This window comes from Perissodus microlepis, chromosome 14 (assembly GCF_051167445.1).
Source record: "Perissodus microlepis isolate ML-2025 ecotype Zambia chromosome 14, ASM5116744v1, whole genome shotgun sequence".
Classification (NCBI taxonomy): Eukaryota; Metazoa; Chordata; class Actinopteri; order Cichliformes; family Cichlidae; genus Perissodus; species Perissodus microlepis.
In genome coordinates this window covers 18,307,758-18,327,830 of record NC_140474.1, presented here as the reverse complement: position 1 = coordinate 18,327,830, position 20,073 = coordinate 18,307,758, and the positions used below count along the sequence as shown (strand labels likewise).

Genomic DNA, 20,073 nt, shown 5'->3' with positions numbered 1-20,073 from the left:
AAAATAAATAAAAACTTTCCATCTAAGGACAACTTTCCGCCTGGGTGGATGTGAGCACTGTTGTCACATTGGTTTTGGCACTCAACCAGTGCAGAGGGGGAAAAAAAACCCGAAAGAAAAGGAATAACAACGATGCCCAGGCATCACAGCAAAACTACAGCACAGTCCCGCTGAGAGTGAGACCGGCCTGCTATGGAAACAGTGCTTCTGAATAACTGCTGAATGTAAAGGCTGTCTGGTAATTTGCTGTGTGACATCACAAATTATAAGCGAGAAACATGACACTAAAGGAATAATGAATATACCTTTTTGACCGAATCAAAGATAATACTTGTTTGATCCCTCCTAGGATAAGCCAATCATCTGATTTGTATTAGCCAAAAAGAAGAAACATTTTTTTGCATAAACAGAGTTGTAGCATCGAGGCGTGTGCAGAGATGATATTTATTACAGTTTTAAATGTGTTTTGTGGCATATCTACTTTTACTGTAAGAATAGTGTTTGTAAGTCTATTTGCATATAGCGGCTTACTGTGTATATAGTATGAACTGGAATCAGTTTTCAACAGTAAATGTAGCTGTAAGTTTGGGAAACATTGCCTATGCAGAAAAGAAGTTTAACATGCATTAATAAAAGTTTTCCAAAACTTTTTTTTGGACAGGTACAGTTGACATGAGACAATGACAGATAGGGGCTTCATCATATTAGCCCAAACTAACAGTCAAAAGGTTGTTTAAAAAAAAAAAACAACAACCCACAAACAAACTATGCAATTAAAGCTGAAGGAACAAATCCAATATATACACATAACAACTGCTAATCCATCTTTGAAGTAATGGTTATTTACTTTAGTCATAACTCATTCCCCATGTGTTTCTCTATGCATCTACATAATAGTTTGTTAACTGCGTGCTTAAAAAAAAAAGAAAAAAAAACAACAACACGCATAACACAAATACTGTTTTTTACAGAATTTTTTGTAAAAACCTTTGGCACTGGCAAGCTACTGTGAGCTACTGTGACTGTCGTCTAAGACTAAATTGGTGACAGCCAATTTGAAGCTGCAAAGTTTCAATGTGGGCGCAAGTGTCCTCAGCTTAAAATAAGAAATTTAAAGATGGGTAAGATGAACCATATTTCTACAACACTTAGATAGCTGACGACAAGTCATCATACCCGATACATGTAACAGAATGACAAACAAAGGCTTAAAAGTCTCATTTTGGTTTTGTCTCAAGCAAAAAGGACTGATAAATACACAGTTCTATTATACCTGTAAGACAAACAGAATAGAGTGTGACAATTTTTTATAATAATTACATTTCAGTGTTTTGCCCTGCTCTACCCTGTTAGACGTCATGCCAATTGTAGATAGGAAATATCACATAAAAACATTTTAGCACCAATAAAAATAACAGTTTTTGGGGGTTCCCATAACCCCCCCCCCCCCCCCCATTTAAATTACAATCACACCAGTAACTAAAGACAGAGTTTAAAAGAAATACTTTTCAGACCATAAGGCGCACAGATTATAAGGCGCACTGTCGATGAACGGGTCTGTTTTCATACATAAGGCGCACCGGATTATAAGGCGTATTAAGCAAAACAAAACAGTAAGATAAGTTAAACTTTACTCAACTTATTCTTCTTGTTTCCTCCACTTCTGAACCATTGATTCATTAATGTTGAATTCTCTCGCAGCTGCTCTATTCCCATGTTGTTGCAGTATATTAATGACTAACCTCGTATTGTGGATGGGTTATCTCAGTTGTTCTCCTGACTGAAGTTTGGTCCATTTACAGCTTCCTGCCATCAAGTTAACTTTCATCGAGTGGAAAAATGTTAGTGTTCATCCTCCAGCTTCACTGTGTTTGTTATGCTAACATAGTTCGCTAGCGATCGCATAGCACATCATTATATAGCAGCTAGTCCAACTTCAGTAACCCTACAAACATCAGTGCTGTTTAGTTTTCTGTTTTCATTTATGTTGGAAGTGATAGTAGAGCTGTAGGTTTAATTTTTTTCAGAAATCTCTCAGTCAGAACATGCTATATCATGTTTAAGTGGAAACTAGCGAGTTAACTTTCTGCTAACTTCTAACTCCGTTAAATGTAATCAATTCTGTTTTCATGGATGCCTAGATGTTAAACTTAATTGTTACACCCGGTAAAGCAGCAACGCTGATCATTTTATTACAGATGAAAGAATTTAGACAGTTTGTAACTCTCAGTGATGCCGCAGTGTTCGTTTGACTTTGGGACCTGAAATGGGCGGAGTTTTGGACACAGATTACTCCGTGAGGGTCCTGACTACGGTAGCCGTAATGTTCAGACAATCCATCAAGTGGTGCGGCTTTTCGATTTTTGAGAAAATTAAAGGATTTTAAGTGCGCCTTACAGTGCGGAAAATACGGTATATATATTTTTCTGCATGAAAAATATTAATAAGTGATTAAAGCTGTAATCTTAGGACTGTTCAGATAAAGAGTAAACTGGAAATACATTAAATAGTGTAGTTTGTTCTTCTTTTATATTCAACTCATCACATCTGTAGTTAAAGAGAAACTGAAAAGTGGTATTAAGTGGAACGTGGATTTTGGTCCAAAAACAATGCAACCTTGGTTTGTCAATTTACAACAACAGCATGCATTCATAACACGAGGGTTACTGTCCAAGAAAAGTAATTGTCATGGCCACGTGGATAGTTAAGTATCTTAATTGGCTGCACTGGGAGTGTTTCAGGCTTACAATTGGGAGTGTAGCTCAGGCTTACAATTCAGGTTTGTCTAACAATATCTGTACTAGCTGGAGTTAAACAATGAAAAGGAAAAAGAGTAGTTGTGAATAAGTGAATTCTGATAAGAGCTGGTTGCTGTGGCATAGATTCTGATAGATTCTGACTGTAGTGACTGCAAAGCCTGCAAGTCTGTTCATACTATAGGGTCTCACTTCATAGTTTGTAGTGAAAAGTATTACTGACATACACTAAAGCCCATAACTTCACAGTACGTACTCTTTTGCCGATCAGCAGTGTATAATCTCCACGCCCCTCCTCCCCTGATAATACTATGAAAACTATGCAAAGTTTTAATTCTTATCAAGTCTCCATTAATAGTTTATGTCAGGTTTCAAGGACTGTATAAAATAATTCATTCATTTTTTTAGATTTGCTAGAACAAACAAGAGTATAAAAGACTCTTGTGTTAATAATCACTGGTTGAGTGTTAATAATCACTGGTTGCAGTACAAAAACATACAAAGAACAGCATGATATGAACAGAAAATATGTGGTTCTGTTTAAGTATTAAACAAAACAGCTTCTGAGTCTGCTTGCAGAAGTTGCACACTGATGCAACACTCTAAACAGCCTTTTAGTAATAAAAAAAACCCCCATCTTGGACCGTGTGAATCCTGTTACAACAACTGACAACAACTTAATTCTTCTACATTGTGGTTTTGTTAGAACATTTTTATATCACAGCTTACAAGTAGATCTAAGAGAAGCTACAAAACCAACTTGCTAAAACCATCTTTTTTTCCCCCTATGAAATCTCACAGACAACACTCACACTTCATTCAATACTTCAGATCTAGTTATATAAAGTCTAAGTGAGGAACCTCTTCCTGGACGGGGCCATTAACTGTGCAGTGAGCGAGAAAGGGAGAAAGAAGGCAGAGTCAGAACAGGGTGGGATAGGAGGGAGGGGCAGCACTGGAGCGGGCCTGGGCTTGAATGCTCCATTGAGGTTTGGTGTTTTGATGGAAAACTGTGGCAGAGCTGGGCCAACTGCAGCAACAGTGGCAGCAAGAGAGGCCGGGACCAGACCAGCCCGTGGAGAGAGGAAAAAGAAGAGAAAGAGGGAGGACAAACAGCTCTAAGGGAGCTCTGATGCACAGCCATTTCTGTGCACAGGTCTCCCACACTAAAGAGGAAGGGAAACAGTATATAAGGAACTAGGCAAAGTAATGCAAGATTCAGAGGAAATACTTCGGATTACTCTCGGTTCCTCTTAGAATTAATCTAAGCAGACCTAGGGAGATTATTAAAGTTTATCTCAGAGGTGTATTATAATGTGTTTTGTATGCCAACAGAGAAAAATAAAACATTTCAAACTCAGGGTAAGATCTGGCAGGATGCATCAAGTTAGGAAACACAGTTGGCTTCATAAACCAAGCATTACCTTTACCATCTCTGGTCATACAAAGCTGCTGTTGTAACTTGCATTAAAGGAAGTTGCAGTAATGCAAGTCCCCTACCAGAAGCAAAGCAATACAGTTCACAGCACAGCCAGGTGTTGTTGGGGCTAAAAGGGGTGGTGCCTGTCTGTTACTAGTGTAGGATTGGACACTTTGGGAGTTGCCTGCAGAGATCAGACTGAGGTGTGTCAATTCCAGGAGTTGAAGTGTACACCATCACACAGCTACACACCCTGAGATGGTAGATTTCTTTGGAAAATTTGGCAGAGCTGGACTGCAGGCCTGTGGTGATGGTACCATGTCCTCAGCTGGATATCAGTACTACATTATGCCACTGGCCAGCCAAGTACTTTATGGAACTGGCAAAATCTGCTTTTTTTCCCCACCTCACCTCCTTAGAAGTAAGATTTCATCTCCACTGTGTAATAATACAGTGACTTGAACAGTCTGATTCATGCCTGCAGCTGGCCAATAAGAGAGAACACAAAGACACTGCTTGTTATCTAATCTATATACCTGAGTCACACAATTTGGGTGCACACACACACACACACACACAAAAAAACACAGTCTGCTTGACGTCACTCCCTATGCTTCCCTGCCAATGACAAAGAGGTTCTCTACACCCACACCATCATTTTCTCTTTTTAAACCATGGTCTGCACTTCACCCTAACCTCATGTCAAATGCAATGATGTCACTTTCAATATGTGACCTAAGCAGTGTTACCATGTGGTGCTGTGTACACTGAAATATGGATTTACAGAAAGAAGGATTAAGTAAGTGTATGAGACAGAGAGAGTGAGGGAGACAGGAAGGGAGGTGTGGTGTGTACTGGAGAGACAAGACCAATAGCTTTGGAGCTCAAGCTACAGCCTCAGGGGGAAAACTGTGCCCTTTCTGCCCCAATAAACCTCATCAGGATTCCTGACATGAAGGCCGGGGGGATAGACATTTCTTCACGCTATGCTGTCTGCTGTCCTCGAGCACTGGGAAAGGAAGGAAGGTGGCTGAATATGCTACTCTGCCAAAACACTTGAAGTTATGAGGCCTAATACAACAAATGGCAAACTTTTCTAATCAATGAGCAACTTCTCTGAACTCACAAGACTTTTAATGTGCGGATGACACATTATTTTTTTCCCCCGCTAATCATCTTTTCAGGTTGAAGATCATAAAATATTCATTCAAGGACATTATGCTCATTAAAGCAATTTAGCCCGAGAAAAGCAAGATAATTTCAAAAATAATTTGTCACTCAGGGAAACAGTCTATCCTAGGGATATTCACTGGCCTAGAATATATAAACAGAAGACTGCGGAAGAAAAGGTATCACCACGTATTCCCTGTCCTGCCTTTCCTTTTTTGTTTTGGCTATCTGCTATCAAAGAAATGTTATCCGATTAAAAAACTGTGGGTAGGTAATACAACTTGTGTTTTTAGAATGGTTCTTGTAGCCCCCGCCCCCCCAAAAAAAAGAAAGAAAAGAAAGCAGGCGTGTGTCAGTCTGTTGAGTCATCTCTGAATCAGCTGAAACAGGCAGTGTAAGATTAACCACAGTGCAGCGGCATGTTGCTGTCTCTCTCTACAATACAGCCTTTCATAGCAAACACAGAAAACATTCAATTAGAGCATCTCCATCCTGAGGACTCTCAGCATGGCAAGTAAAATGCATCCAATGAGCTACAGCCGGGATGCTGCTTTTTAATGTCAACTATCCATTTCCGGTTATTTTAGACAAAGACTGGATCCAAAAAGTACCAGAAATTAAGTTATAATATAATTTCTTTATCAACTTGACATTCTGAGAAATAAATACTGTAAAAGCAATTTATCTTCAAATCTATTGGAGCACTGAGCATAATAGTATGGCTTCTTCACTGCCACAGATAGCTTGAAGGCAGCAGCCTAGTTTAAGCCCACAAAGCCCTTACATGGACATGTGAGAACTTGACACTTGGGTAAGACAGCTCTGTTTCCTCGTCCCCCTTTTCTTTATTGTTGTGATCCTGTCTTTCATGAAGTGAAAGTAATGTTTGAGCCCTGAAGCTCTTCTGCTTAACAGCACAGGAGGTGCAGGACAGTAGAGGGTGTCCACATGCATCAACATCACATAGTTGGGTGACAGACCCCCAACTCTCTCAATGCTCAAGAGCCCCAGCTAATATCCAGGCTCCACCCACTCTCCAACATCACCACCCCTGGGCCACTGCTTCTTTCATTCCCCTCTGTCTTCTTCGTGCCATTTCCTAGATATATTTCTTTCCTTTTATTAGCTTGAGATAAGAAGAATTCTTAATAATCTTTAAAAAGTAATGAAAAAGACCCAGACAATTTCACTGGCTTGCAGTTTTCACCTTACCACTTTTTATTTGTACTTTGGTGTAATAGTAAAGTATTCTCTGTTCTAACATGGACCACAATAAAACGTAGTAATGACAGGAGAGAGAGGTTGATTAAAGCAAAAAAGTAAAAAGACATGTATGTTATTATGGCTGAAAAAGAGTGAAACAGAGCTGGATGAGAATGAACAGAGCTGGTGTGTGCCTGCGAAAGTGACACCCAGGTGTGAGCAGTAGTCCTAAGATCCGTATTTACATTATATAAATAACCAAAACAAAGAATTTGGTCAGTTGTTTGGTGAAGACTTTAGGTGGTTTATATGGTACATTGTGTGCGCTGCTATCATTCTGGAGAAAAATTCAGTGATCTTTTGGTTTTGCTGCACGACTGCTAGATATCCCAGGTCGGGACAAAGTGGGAAAAAAAACAAACAAAAAAGAAAACATGTAGCATGTAATTTAACCTAATTACAATTTCAATGCTAACTCTAATGTGCACCCAAACAAAACAATCCAGATAAATTGCTTGCTTTGTTGCATTATTTTTTTTTACTAAGAAGCTCTATTTCTTGTGTTCCAAACAAAGCACACCCCTTTTCTTAGCAACGGCTGTGCTTTGAGCTTTTAGGGAGGGTTAGGGTTAAAAAAAATAAAAAGAAGCACAACGTCACTTGCTGTTTAATGTAGCTCCAGTCATGAGGACGAAAAGAGAATCCTGTCCCATCCAGACAAACTAATACTCACGTTTTCACAGGTAAACCCCATGGAATCATTTGCCTCCAGATTGCTCAGTTTCTTCGCTTTCATAATCACTGCAAAGGCTGGCTGTGGGCTTCAGCTCTATGTTAAATGCCCTGTTGCCGCCATGCTAGTCGCTGTTGCCTTGCCTGGGGCCTTTCTTTGCCCCTGTCAGCACCCACAGAGGCTGTAGGAAGCCTTGCGAGGTGAGTTTTATGATCTGGTCCAACTTGTCAACATTGTGTCCTCCAATAGCCCTTGTTAAAATGTATTTTATTTTGTATATACATTTTCTAAAACAACAAATGTATGACTTTTTAGGTAATGAAAATTTTTGTTAAATAATCAAGCTTACAAGACTGACCAGAGCAACAATTGGTATTGTCGGTTTTGCAATATTTGAGCTCCCTTAAGCAGGAAGCCATGCCTGTTAATCAGCACTGGACGTTTAAATCCATTACAGAGAAGATGGGGTAAATACACCAGATCTCACATAGGAAAAAATACAGGACAGCTGCAGAAATGATTATGTAAAGCAGCATGCCAGTGTGGTGCAGATGCTGAAGACACAGCTACAATTGCAAGGCTATATTAATGTTCTTTTCCTATCCATCCAAAAAATAAATAAAAAAATGCTCATCAAGACTCACTAGACTAGAAATAAATATTCAACCTAGTTTTTAAATGTGATCAAAAGCTATCTAAAAACAAGTGTTTGCAGCACTTCAGCTCATCATTGAATTGATTCTCGTTTTCTTCTGTGGATGTGTTAGCCATTCAGCCAATTCATGTAAAAAACAAAAACGAAACAAAAAAATACAGCAAATAATAATAATTTAAAAAAAAAAAAAAAAAAAAAAAAACAGCTTTTAGTGTAATATACAGCGCAACCACAAACTACAACTTCCAAATCTTCCACTGAAATGAATCATCACCTCCATAAAACAATCAAAACCAATTCTTGATGCAATGCTCTATTAATATAAAATTTATTGCACAACTGCTGTGTTTGATGAGCTCTACTTTCTAACTCTGCTTGAGATCTCTTTGCTCAACATCATGGGACACAAGAAATCAAATCTGACGGGGGGGGGGCGAGGGGGGACCACTGGGACATGCAGCTACTGCTTATGAATGTAAAACAAAAAAAAGTCTGATGCACAATGGAAAATCAGTCCTGGAAAATAATAAGCAAATTGCAGTAAAACTGGACAAAAGCACTCATTTGCTGGCTGACAGAGTATAGATAAAGTATAGCAATATAACCTGAAAGGTTGCTCATCAAGCAAAAAACTACTGCCCCCAAAAAAGCCAGACTACAATGTGTGACTCCACACAAAGAACATACTTTCAACTGGTTTGATGAAACAAAAACTTTACTGTCTGACCATAATGACCATCATTATATTTAAAGCACTAAAGATGACGCTTGCAACGCCATCCCAACCACAAAGCATGGTGGTGATATATTGCTGCAAGAGGGGCTGGTGTACTTCTTAAAGTAACACAGCACAATCCAACCAGCATAGCAAAGCAACAAACAGAAAATCCTTAAAAGAGATAACTACTGCCAATGAGAAGAAAGCAGGAGACACACTGGAGAGTTTACTACCCCGTCCAGAGCATGAAGAGAACATAATGCCAGCAGACAAGCCTCACTCACTTGCAACGAAAGATACGTGTGAAACTTGTGTCAATTGTATGCTCTCTAACACACACATTCATTTCAAACAGTGAAAAAGTGCGTGCATGGATGTGTACATTTGTACACATGAAACTACAGCACGGGAAATAAATATGTACATGTAATAATAATAATACTCATTTACTACATTCTTTGAAAGGAATCTAACCCTCAAGATCATCATCATCATCTATTACTACAACCTAGGTGACCTCAAGAGAAAATGTTTACCAAGATTACATATCAGGAAAAACTGTTGAAATTTATTTGGCTTGACCGCCCTTATCTAGATGTTACAGGCTATACTAGCTTTTAATCCTGCAAGCTCAAACTACAGCCTGCAACCTGCTTCATTTCAAATGTTGATTGTCACTTGAACTGAAGTTTTTTCCCCCCACAAAAGAACATTTCTAAAAGGCTGGACTTTGTCTTTTCATTTGCAGGTTACATGTTAGGGTGAAATGCACATTTCCTCTGTTGCTTAGTTGGAAACTTCTGATCAGAGCTTTAAGTGACTTCTGGAAATTCATTTTAATGCACGGTTTAGAGCAGCTGACGCAGCTTCCTCAGTATCAGCGCTGACTAGATGGAGCAGAGGCATGGTGCATTATCGGGGAGGGATGCCAAATACTGGAGACGCATACAAGCAGACTGGGCTGTCAGAACTGCTCATGAAAACATTTATCATAAGGAAACAAACTTCACTGCAGTGATGCAAATATCAACTCCAGTGTCCTGTTATTAAAAATAGTGGTGATATAATTACTCAACTAGCCCACAGAAATGTATCAATGTTGACATATAGTTAACCGTTCCCCCTTTAAAGACTTTAGCACGGCAAACTACCAGACATTCACTGATTATGACATCTCACATCTCTTGTTTTCAGCTGATGGCTATGTCACAATGTGAAAACTTTGGCCTTTATTAGGTTGTGACTGATACTGGCTTCACAACTGAGAGCATATTTATGTAAGAATCAATGATATTGAATGCATTATTGACAGGCTTGTCAGCTGAAAACTGATTACAGACAAGGTAACAGTGAAGTCACACTCCAATCAGCCTCCCTGACAGTACCTGAAATACCTGGGTGATAAACACTGACTATTTTTTACTATTAGTAATGACACTGGAGGGGGTGTATTACAAAGCTTAACTCTTCAAGTCAAAGGTTTGTGTCATAAAAGTAGCTTCCTTTTTACCTGGCTAAATTACTGTGGTAAATCATGGTGAAAACAAAGTCTGCTTATGACCAGGCCATCTTCTGAGTTTTGGTTTAAAGTCAAAGTGCCAGGGTTCCACTGATTGTTTCATTTACAGCATGTCTTAAGCACAATATAGATTATCTGCTAATAGGATTGTTATGCGCTGTTAAATTTCTGAATAAAGTGCAAACTGTGTGTCATATTGTCACTGAAAATGCCCATGCATTAATTTGGTGATGGAGAAAATGTATAAATATTGTTTTACTTGATTCTGATCTGCTGCCAAGTCTGATGATGAAATAAATAACTTGAATTAAACTGTTTTACTGTGCACTAAAAACCACCAAATTAACAGTTTTCTATTGTATTAATCTCTTGTTGCATTTTAGCATTATCTTTTTAATGTTCTGTTCTTTTTAGTTTTAATCACCATTTTATCATCATCAAATGATAACATCTCTGACTGAAGTAAGTGTCACTCATAGGGGTCATTTTGTGTAGAAAAAGGGTCTAATGCCTCACGAATCACTGCTTTTCCGAGCACAGAGCATGAAGCAAAAAGCTCTGCTTAAGAGATAAAGTTGAGAACCACTGTTGTGATACCTGTTATCTCCAGCTGGGGTTTTAGGTTTTGTCCAGCCAGCTAATGCAAAGAAAGCCTGGTTGTGTTGAACTTCATTTGCAGTATACCCCTCAGTACCACTTCCCGAGAGGGCCTCAGGGGTGTGGGAAAATCGTGGAGATCAGCAGAACACTATGACAAAGAGTGAACTGCACACTAAACTGACCCACCGGCTGGCAGCCCAACCCCAATAGATACTGAATGCATCCTCCCACCAATGCCAACAGAGCAAAAAAACAAACTGCACAACACCACACATGGCTGGAGCGAAGGCAAAAGCAGGGAAATACAGACACACATAAGGCAAGAGTGAGCAAGCAACAAACCAAAAACCTAATTGATCAGTGCAGTCACTACCAGCAACTGTTGTGGAAAACAATGTAAACAGACCATACATCCAGAACAATAATTCCAAGTACAGGCCAGCAGTTGGTGCCAGCCACTGTTGCCATCAGTGCAGTGGGGGAGGGGGGGTGTCATATTTATTAAAAAAAAAAAAAAAAAATAGGGCTGGGCTTTCGCCTCCCTCTAGCTCTAGCCATGAGGGTATTTCATATCCCAACCTGGTGTAATAAGCTCCCCTTCTATTCTGACTCCTTCCTTCTCTCCTTGCAGGTATGTGACATTCAGGTGGGAAGGTTTGATGCAATACAACAGCTCCACTTTTTGTTTTACTGCCAGAGAACATCATTTCAGAACAAAAACCTCTTTATTGTCCAGGCAAGAAAACCACTGTCATGATGCAATGCAGAAATCAGTGATGGACACACGTGTCCATACATTGGGGTAGTTTTAGACACATCCATCCCTGCATTCTTGAAGGATGTGACACAATGTTTAGTCAGCTGGTCCAACCTTTTAGTTTAAGGTGACAACTGCCTTAGATAAGATGATTACTCGCCGAGCTAGGGTTTTGTCTAAATCCAGAGATTGTTTTAATAGGTGTAGGAGAGGTTTAGCTTTAAAGGCTTAGGGGTAATAGTGATGTTGAAAGGTGTACAGGGATCACTGGATGACTGTTCCCTAGCACACAAACAGTAGCAGTCCTTCTCATCCAGTCCATAAGTAGTATTTTACAGTCTACAGAGAACTCCATTATCCATGCTGAGATCAGCAGTTTCTATCAAGATCTGATGTCCTTCATTAGTAACTGAATAACAGTTATTACCGAGCATCATCTACATAGGTCAGTGTTTTACCTAAACCGTGTAAAACACGGTTTAGGTCCCACGTCAAGGGACTTTCACAAAAATGCTATCATTTTATTACTTTGAAGGTGAAAACAGTGCATTAACAGAATATAAAAGGTGGTTGTTTACAGTACCTGTCAGTGAAGCTGGGCTGTGTGTCACTCATTGGGCTTCCGGTTCTAGATTTGCAGCAAATTATATCCTATTAACATTTTCCAGAGTGTGATGAGGCGATTTCCTGGAGCGTCTTTCTCTGGCATTCGTCTGGAGTAGGCAGGGATTTTGAGAACGATGCTGGGAATCAGTTCACTGTGAGGTTGCTGCAAGGCACCTCCAAACACCAGATGAGCCTAAGCTACAACCAGGACTTCTTGTTAAAATTAAATGACAGCAAAAAATCTACAGTGCAGATCATAAAAATCAATCGGGGCCTTGGTCGAATTAGCAGTCCTACCCCGGTAATAAACAATATTTTGGCAACGATAATAAATATACTGGTGCAGCTGACACAGGTTGTCGTGTATGTACGAACTCCTCGTGTGCCTCCTTTGCATTCACATCCCAGTTTTCCGCCGATATGATGTATGTAAACAATCCGTATCCCCACGTTCCTGACACCTTGGCCCTGCGATGTAGTTCGTCTGCCAACACCCAGCTCGGCCGAATGGCCTCGGTGTCTAAATGATCGGTGAAGATGCTGGAAATTCCTCCAGTCCCATTAGGTATTCCCTGCTCCAAGAAATGCCTGTCTGTGGCTGTGGGGACGACTCTCCCGTGACCAGGAGAATCGCTCAATGCCGAGTTTAAACGACCCGTGTTAGAAATTAGCAAAACAACTGCAGCTAACGTCAAACCGCTTTGATTAAAAAGAAACGAACTGAGTTAAATGGTCATTTAAAAAAGCACATAGGTTCCTCCCCCAAAAAAATCCTTTCTCACTGCAAACTGGCAGTCGTTGAATCTCACCAGCTACCAGCTAACAAAACAGATGAGCTCTTTCAGCAAAAAACTTTGCTTCGTGGGCTCTTGTTTCGAGTGCAAACTAAGCAAACTCCCGTTCACAACAATGAGCCGGCCAACGAGCGAAACATACATACACAAAAACCTCGTGTATTTTCACTGGCTTGCGATACGTCTTCGCGTTATGTCCTTCAAAAAGACTCCTTGAGGAAACAAAATGCAGCGGAGCCCGTTAGCACAGCACAGCGTCTCTTGACTCCATGTTCCAAAAGAAATCGTCAATTCTCGACAGAATTCCCGTGGATGGAAAGCAGGCTAGCTATGTGGCCGCCAGCTAACGGGAAAGAAAGTAACCACCGCTCCCGTGTAAACAACGACAAAAAAACGTCGAGGGGCTTGAAACTTGTAGCGAACATTAAACGTTATTTTTTCCCAACGTACAACGCTGTTTGTTCGAGAGAATAACTTGAGGAAAGGTACCAAAAAAAATCCCACTTTCTGCCGCTAGCAACGCCCTAGCTAACAATTGGGAGAGACTAACCACTTCCTGCCGCCGGGGAGAACTTATTTCAGCATAATATCAGGGACCACTACTGAAAAACGAGTAACAACGACAGCAAGCACTACTACTACTGGTAACAGTAATACTAAACATGTATAATTTATTCGTGTATGATGCAACTATAGTAGGCTGTGAATATAACAAGCAGCGCCTCAATGGCGTGTGCAGCTGGCAGGGATATTAAATAATGACCACTGGGCCAAAAAATTGTTATAATTTGATCATTTTTAAATGTATAGACACGAATATCTTCATGTTAGTCAGTCTCCTTCTGAATAGTGCTTCGAGTAACTGTGTGTGCCGTAACAGTCAAATATGGATGCAAAAGGCACTCATGAAACTGACACAATAAATTATTCATGCATTTATATTTATCCGTTAAGAAAAAAAAAACATACAAACTACTAAAGTGTTGAACCTTCCAGTCCAAGAGTCATTTATACGACTCCAGTTTTTGTGCATGTGATATTACTGGAAGCAAAACCAACCATCAAATGAAAATGATAAAAAAAAAACTTCATCTGTCCCATTAAGGTTGTGGTCAGTCATATTTATCAATGCAAAGTACATAATTTTATCTTTCTTAATAAACAAATTCCCGTCTGGCTTGTACTCTAACCTTTTTCTCACACAACTAACTTGCTTAAATACACAACTACTGCACTACTGTGTGATTGCTGTGCTGAGCATTGCAGTCACACATCACTGCATTTCTGGCACCCTACATTATACTATAAATACGACAATAAATAAGGCACATTGTATATTACACACAGCATAACACACACCTAGCTCCACTTTGCATTGGTAAAGACTGAAAACTGGTCCAAAACGACTGAATTTATGCTAAAATGAGAAAAAACCAAAAAGTTACACATGAACGTAATGTAACTTAATATAAGTTGCTGATGCTTTGTGTTTAAAATAAAAAAGTGCTTTTCTTCCCTTTTCATTGCTCCTATTTTAGAATTGCAGAAAGACCACATCTTTCCTCTCTCATCATTCATAAATAATTGATATGACACCATCATGTGGACAGCTTAGGTAACTTCACTCTCAGTCGACTAATTCATCTCGAGTTTCGCTAGGCTTGACTAGAACACAGTTGATGTTTCAGTTTAGTTGTAAATTTGCTGTTTAGTGAATGCAAACAACATGTCAAGTTTATTTTATTTCACTTTACACAGGGATTACAAAGGTGAACGATGAAACCCCGACCCGAAATGGCTCTTGTGACGCCACCTCCTGTGTTGAATGAGTTTACAGTACATGAGAAAGGATAAACACACATTAGGAAGGTACATTCAGATAACTAAGGCACACACTAGTTAGGTTTGTACTTTCTTGTATGTATTGGTGATGCACACAGAGACTTCTCTCAGTGCCAGTCAAGTGAACAGACATAGGAAACAAACAGACGGCATGTTTTTAACCTATTGCGACAAAAACATATTCTCACAATTAAGACAAGAATGCACATAAAAATCTGGGCTCAGTCATTATAGTCCCTTAATATAAAAACTTCCTGTCTTCATCCCGGTAGCACATTTTTTATTAAGGCAAACATTGTATAACATGTTTATTTCAAAATGGTTTATTTAAAAAAAGACCTTTTGAAAGACTCGCACAATGTACAGATAGCTCAGAATGAATTTAATCAAAGCTTGGACAATTTCTGACAAGATCTCTGTGAGACTGAAACATTCAACAAACAGCTTATTAAATTAAATTAGCTGGGAGCTATCAGTGCAGAGCACAGATCTTGTCTAAATGATTACTCACGCACGACCACCCTCACACATCTGGTACAATAAAGTTGACACTGGTTACCATTTCAGAAAACATGAGAAGGTATTTATAGTTTACAATTTACACTAAAAAGAACACATTTAGAATTTAATAGACTCAATAAAACTGTAACATAGAGCTTTAAAGGAGGGATGCAAAATAAATAGAAATTTGATTAAACACATCAAACACACTTCAATCTTTCTGATATTACTTAATTTCCCTGAGTACCAATCCTAGTCTGTTGACATCACTAAAAGTGTTTCACAAGGACTACAACATTACATGTAAACTTTTTCTTTTCTAGTAGGGAACTTCCTTTTGGAGCCACACTGCCACACATGACTAGGTCACAGTTAACGGCAACTTTTCTTCCCACAGGTTTTCTTTGTGTGTTTATACAACAAGCTTTGGTTTTCGGTGATATAAACTGCGTCAGTGCTGTTTGCACCTTTTATGCATGTTCAGCTCCAAAATCCACAAACCTTACAAAAAGAAGCCTTAGCATTTTTTTAATTTAAAAATCCCTTTTTCTAAAATCACACTTCAACATGGAGAAAGTTGCTTTCCATGTACTTTCCATCAAGTGTCCAAAGTGAAGAGCAGAGAAATGACATAAATGGATTCCCTTCTGATGCCGATCACTCCTTTTTCCCTTCATGACCATTAGCTGCTAAAAGCTCTTGGCGGTCTCTCTGGTGTTTGTGCCAGCTTTTGCTCTTCCGGATGGCAAATCGAACAATGTCTACCATAAAGACCCAGGAAAGGGCGTACATGGCCACTCCGCCACACTTGATAAAGAATCTCGGCCTGGGGGAGATCAGCTCACAGTACAGCATTGTGCCTCCCACGAAGATTCGCATCAACACAAACAGCAGCACAAACAGGACGTCCACAACGTCCCCCAGCAGAGTCCCGTAACGTCCAGTCTGCTTGAGGAACCAGCGCGCCTGCAAGAGAGGGTTGGTGATTTCACTGCCAAAGAGCACCGCACACGACTCGATGCCAGACTCCCCCAACCAAAGGGTCAACAGGATTCCCAGGATGCTCATGGTGTGGTGGGCCAGCATAACTGGTCCCTCTGTACGGAAGTACACACACCAGGCCATGTCAAAAATAAAATAGCCCAGACTCAGGACCATGGCACTTATCTGCAGAGGGGTGTTCTTTGTACCTGGCGTCCACAGACAAAAAAAGACCGGCTTTAGTTAGCTTCTTATCGAAACAGATAAAACAAGTTATTACTGTGAAATGAGCACATAGTTGTTTATATTGGCGTGTAACAAAAACATCTCTTGAGAACTTTTTGTCTTTGTGTCTAAAGATTTTTCAGCACCTTACAAAAAGTTTCCACTTGGTAGTTAGAGCTCAACTGTGTTAACTAGTTTAGATGCCTCATGTCTGCATCAATTTTCAAAGAAAAAGCAGCAGATGTTGCAGTAAAAACTAATAAATGAACCTAAACAGTAATGTCACATTAATGCATAAGAGAATATAATATTAAGTCTGTGAGCTGCTTAAAATCTATGCTGTGTCTCTGCATCCTTGAATCCTTTTAGGTTTTTAATGTGCACACAAAATCTTGACAAGCTGCATCCCCTACCTGGATAAGTAAAAGGCCAAGGTCCATCTACATAGCCTATGTACGCTGTGATGCAGACTGCCAGGATCCCGTGTACCAGCGTGACGAGTCGACAGTTCCATTCGTAGCTCCTGGATCCGTTAACGTTACACAGGACAAAATAGAAAGACACCCAGCAGGATAGGCACAGGAGAGCACAAACGACAAGCACAGCCATCTTCCCCTCTGAAGGTAAGTCAAACAAAGAAAAGCAGCAAATTACAGCTAAACAAACGTCTCAGCAGTCATCAAGCCAACTCTGACTCACATTACATGGCGAGAGAAAAATGCAAGGAGGAACTTCTTGCTCTGTAATATCACTTACAGTAGAAAAAGACAGAATCACCGTCCAGAGATTTGAACTGTGCACTCTTTGTGAGGGAGCAACAATTAGCCTTTGCTTGAACTATAATAGTACTATAGTAGGCCGGCTGAGGGTCTGGTGGGGTGAGGGGGACGTCTCTTCTTCTGCTGTGACGTTTGTACTAGGAGGTGAGACCATGCAGACAGATGAGCCCACCCTCAGTGAACTGGAACAAGATGTACACTTGATTCTTAAAGATTCAAGCTAGTTTCAAAACTGGCAGAGAGGTTACTGGGTGCTGGGTCTCAGACAGTTCCCGAGAGGGACAAAGGCTCTTTCTCCCTTATTATTTGACATCTGCACTAATGAGCAAACAAAAAATGTCCCGTTGCTATCTTCGTTGTTATGTTTGTGATGTCCACATGCCAGCCAAATAAACTAAAAGATATTCAGTTACTACAACACACATATAAGAGCAATAAATTACTATATTTAAGAGGCGGGACACTGAACCGTTTCAGATTTTCTGCTTGAAAATGAATATGTAAATAAATTAATTCATCTGTTTATGGACTCCGCTGCAAATTATTTTACAGATTCACTTGTACTATGGATAAAAAGGATGCACCTAAGGATGATATGAAGACTAGGCTTGAATTTATAGTCTTAGAAAACCTGCATAAAACGCACAATAAAGTAGGGAGAAAAAATCACGAGCAAACAAAGGAAACATCTGAGATCTGAATATGCAATGACAAAATTATGTAATGACATAAAATAAAACTAGTAAGTCTTGAATGATTCCACATTTCTCTATATTTATCTTCCAAGAAGCCAGACTTTCTGGTTTTGAGTGATCGTTCAGTCCAGTCCTTTGACCTGACCATTTTCTTGGGAATGTTTTTTTTTAATTCAAGGATAAAAAGGGACCTAACTCCAGGAATAAACCAGTATTATGCCTACATAATAGAAAATCCATTTTAAATTGTGCCTTGTGCACTCTGTTAGTAGCAGACAGTCACAAAACTGTTCTCTTTTTTGAATCTATAAAAAAATATGCCACAGATACTACACTTTAACGTGCATAAAATAGTATTTTTGCACCAATACAGTTATTCCAAAAACAACTAGAAGATGGAAACATGGCATATCTTAGTACAGCGTGCAGTGTGTCATTAAAAGATCTGAGGAACCTGGACAAGAGGAGAACAAAAGGAGAAGTGGCAGGCTGAAAAAAAAAACAACTATCTGTAATACATGAACAATATTTGAAAGTCGTGTCCTTAAGAAATAAGAAAAAATCCAGCAAGGATGTGACACAAGTCCTAAGAGATGCGTCTGGCCCAGACAATCCATCAGTTGATCCATCTACTTTTCACTGGAGACTCATCAGAAATGGTCTCAGTGGAAGGGTGGCTGTCAAGAAGCCATTCTTAATCAACAGATAACAGGGAGAAAAGACTGAGGTATGCCAGATTGCACAGGATCTTGTTAAAATTGATGGAATTATAAACACAGAGAAGTACACTCAGATTTTAATCCTCCATGCAGCCCAATGTGGAAAGCGTCTGATTTGCAGCTGCTTTGTTTTTCAGCATGACAATGATCCCAAACACTGCCACTGCAGTAAAGGCATACCTGGATAGAAAAAACACATAATGGAACACTATCATTCATGGGTTGGCCTCCCCAGAGCCCGGACCTCAACATTACTGAAGCAGAGTGAGATCATCTTGACAGAGAACATCCAAAAAAGACTACTTAAACTTTAAAAAAAAATGAAAAGAAAGCTTACCTAAGAGAGTTAAGGCAAAGCTAAGGAATAACGATTGTTGCCAAATATTGACTTTCAGGCGCTTTAGAATTGTACAAACTCTGTTTTTGCCTTATTACACTGCATTCCCATGTATGTTTGCACATGTTTCAATATATGCTCATTTTACTAGCAAAATATAAAGAAATGAGTGGTGACTCAAGACTCCTGTAGAGTACACATAAGAAAACACCAGGTAACTGAACAACTACCTTTATGTTTATTATTTGTTTTTCTTCATTACAGCATGCCCTGTGTATGATGCTGGAGGCTTTCCTAGGATAAGGGTGAGACACCTGAGCTATGTTTACTCTTGAGCTGTTTTAAGGTAAAAACTAATAGCGTAATAATTGTGTTCCCACGCAAACCTATGAAAGGACGGGAACTGGCAACCAGAGCCCACGAACAAATGAAGAAATCTTTTCTTCATTTGTTCGTGGGCCAGTTTATTGATGGTGACAGCAAAAGCAGCTGTTGCTAACAATGTGAAAGGGCAGCAGCAGAGTAGGGCCATAGCTCATCCCTTAGCCGAGGGGATGCTATCATAACAGGCTAACTCTGCACTGGCACTATTAGATGGATCAGGGAGCAAGCTAACCGCTAGCAAGCTAACAAAGCCTTGTTTTATGAGGTTACAACACCGTTATAAATGCGGTGAAATATAATTACCTTGACGGTTCACATGTGGCTGTCTCTCTGTTTACATCCTGGCTGTTTTGCGTCCTCTGAAGCAAATATATGCTCGTAGAAGACCGAGGCAGGTTTGTTTGGATACACACTTTGCTGTCCTTTAACTGAACGGCACCGGGTAGCAGCAACAGCAGCCTCCTTCAGCATCCTTTGTATCCCATTACAAGTGGCTGCATTTGCATGCTCTGCTACTATTAACTTGCTAGCACTACAAAGTGTATTTCATCCTGCTTATATTATCCCGTGCAATACCATAATTAGAGATTAAAGTAGATTTATGCAATATTTTGTAGGAAAAGCATGCTTTCATCCTTGATGTAGCGATGGCAGGCTCTTTTTCTTTCGGAATAGGGGC

At 39.7% G+C, this 20,073-nt stretch overlaps 2 protein-coding genes across 4 annotated transcripts in view; both read right to left on the bottom strand.

The window, feature by feature from the left end:
- Positions 1-13,514, bottom strand: part of arhgef12a (Rho guanine nucleotide exchange factor (GEF) 12a) — a 42,261-nt gene extending 28,747 nt beyond the window's left edge. For both annotated transcript variants that reach the window (XM_084949760.1, XM_084949761.1), the window contains exon 1: positions 12,115-13,514. In XM_084949760.1, coding sequence (XP_084805886.1) covers positions 12,115-12,146 — 32 coding nt within the window. In that variant the 5' untranslated portion in view covers positions 12,147-13,514. The remainder of the gene's footprint in view (positions 1-12,114) is intronic.
- Positions 13,515-14,655: 1,141 nt separating this feature from the next.
- On the bottom strand, positions 14,656-19,808 carry tlcd5a (TLC domain containing 5a). 2 transcript variants are annotated; one of them, XM_084950952.1, is made up of 3 exons: positions 19,698-19,808; positions 16,894-17,097; positions 14,656-16,464 (listed from the first exon to the last, which is right to left on the bottom strand). In XM_084950952.1, exons 2-3 carry the CDS (start codon positions 17,087-17,089, stop codon positions 15,932-15,934), a joined length of 729 nt encoding a protein of 242 aa, XP_084807078.1. In that variant the 5' UTR covers positions 17,090-17,097; positions 19,698-19,808; the 3' UTR covers positions 14,656-15,931. The 2 variants fall into 2 exon arrangements, with proteins under 2 accessions (XP_084807078.1, XP_084807079.1); XM_084950953.1 differs by lacking the exon at positions 19,698-19,808 and adding an exon at positions 17,237-17,322.
- Positions 19,809-20,073: the final 265 nt, after the last annotated feature.

Coding starts and splice junctions, on each gene's coding strand:
- tlcd5a (XM_084950952.1), bottom strand. CDS start 17,089: ATGGCTGTGCTTGTCGTTTGTGCTCTCCTGTGCCTATCCTGCTGGGTG. Junction 16,465..16,893: donor TTGGCCTTTTACTTATCCAG/GTAGGGGATGCA, acceptor TGTGGACGCCAG/GTACAAAGAACACCCCTCTG.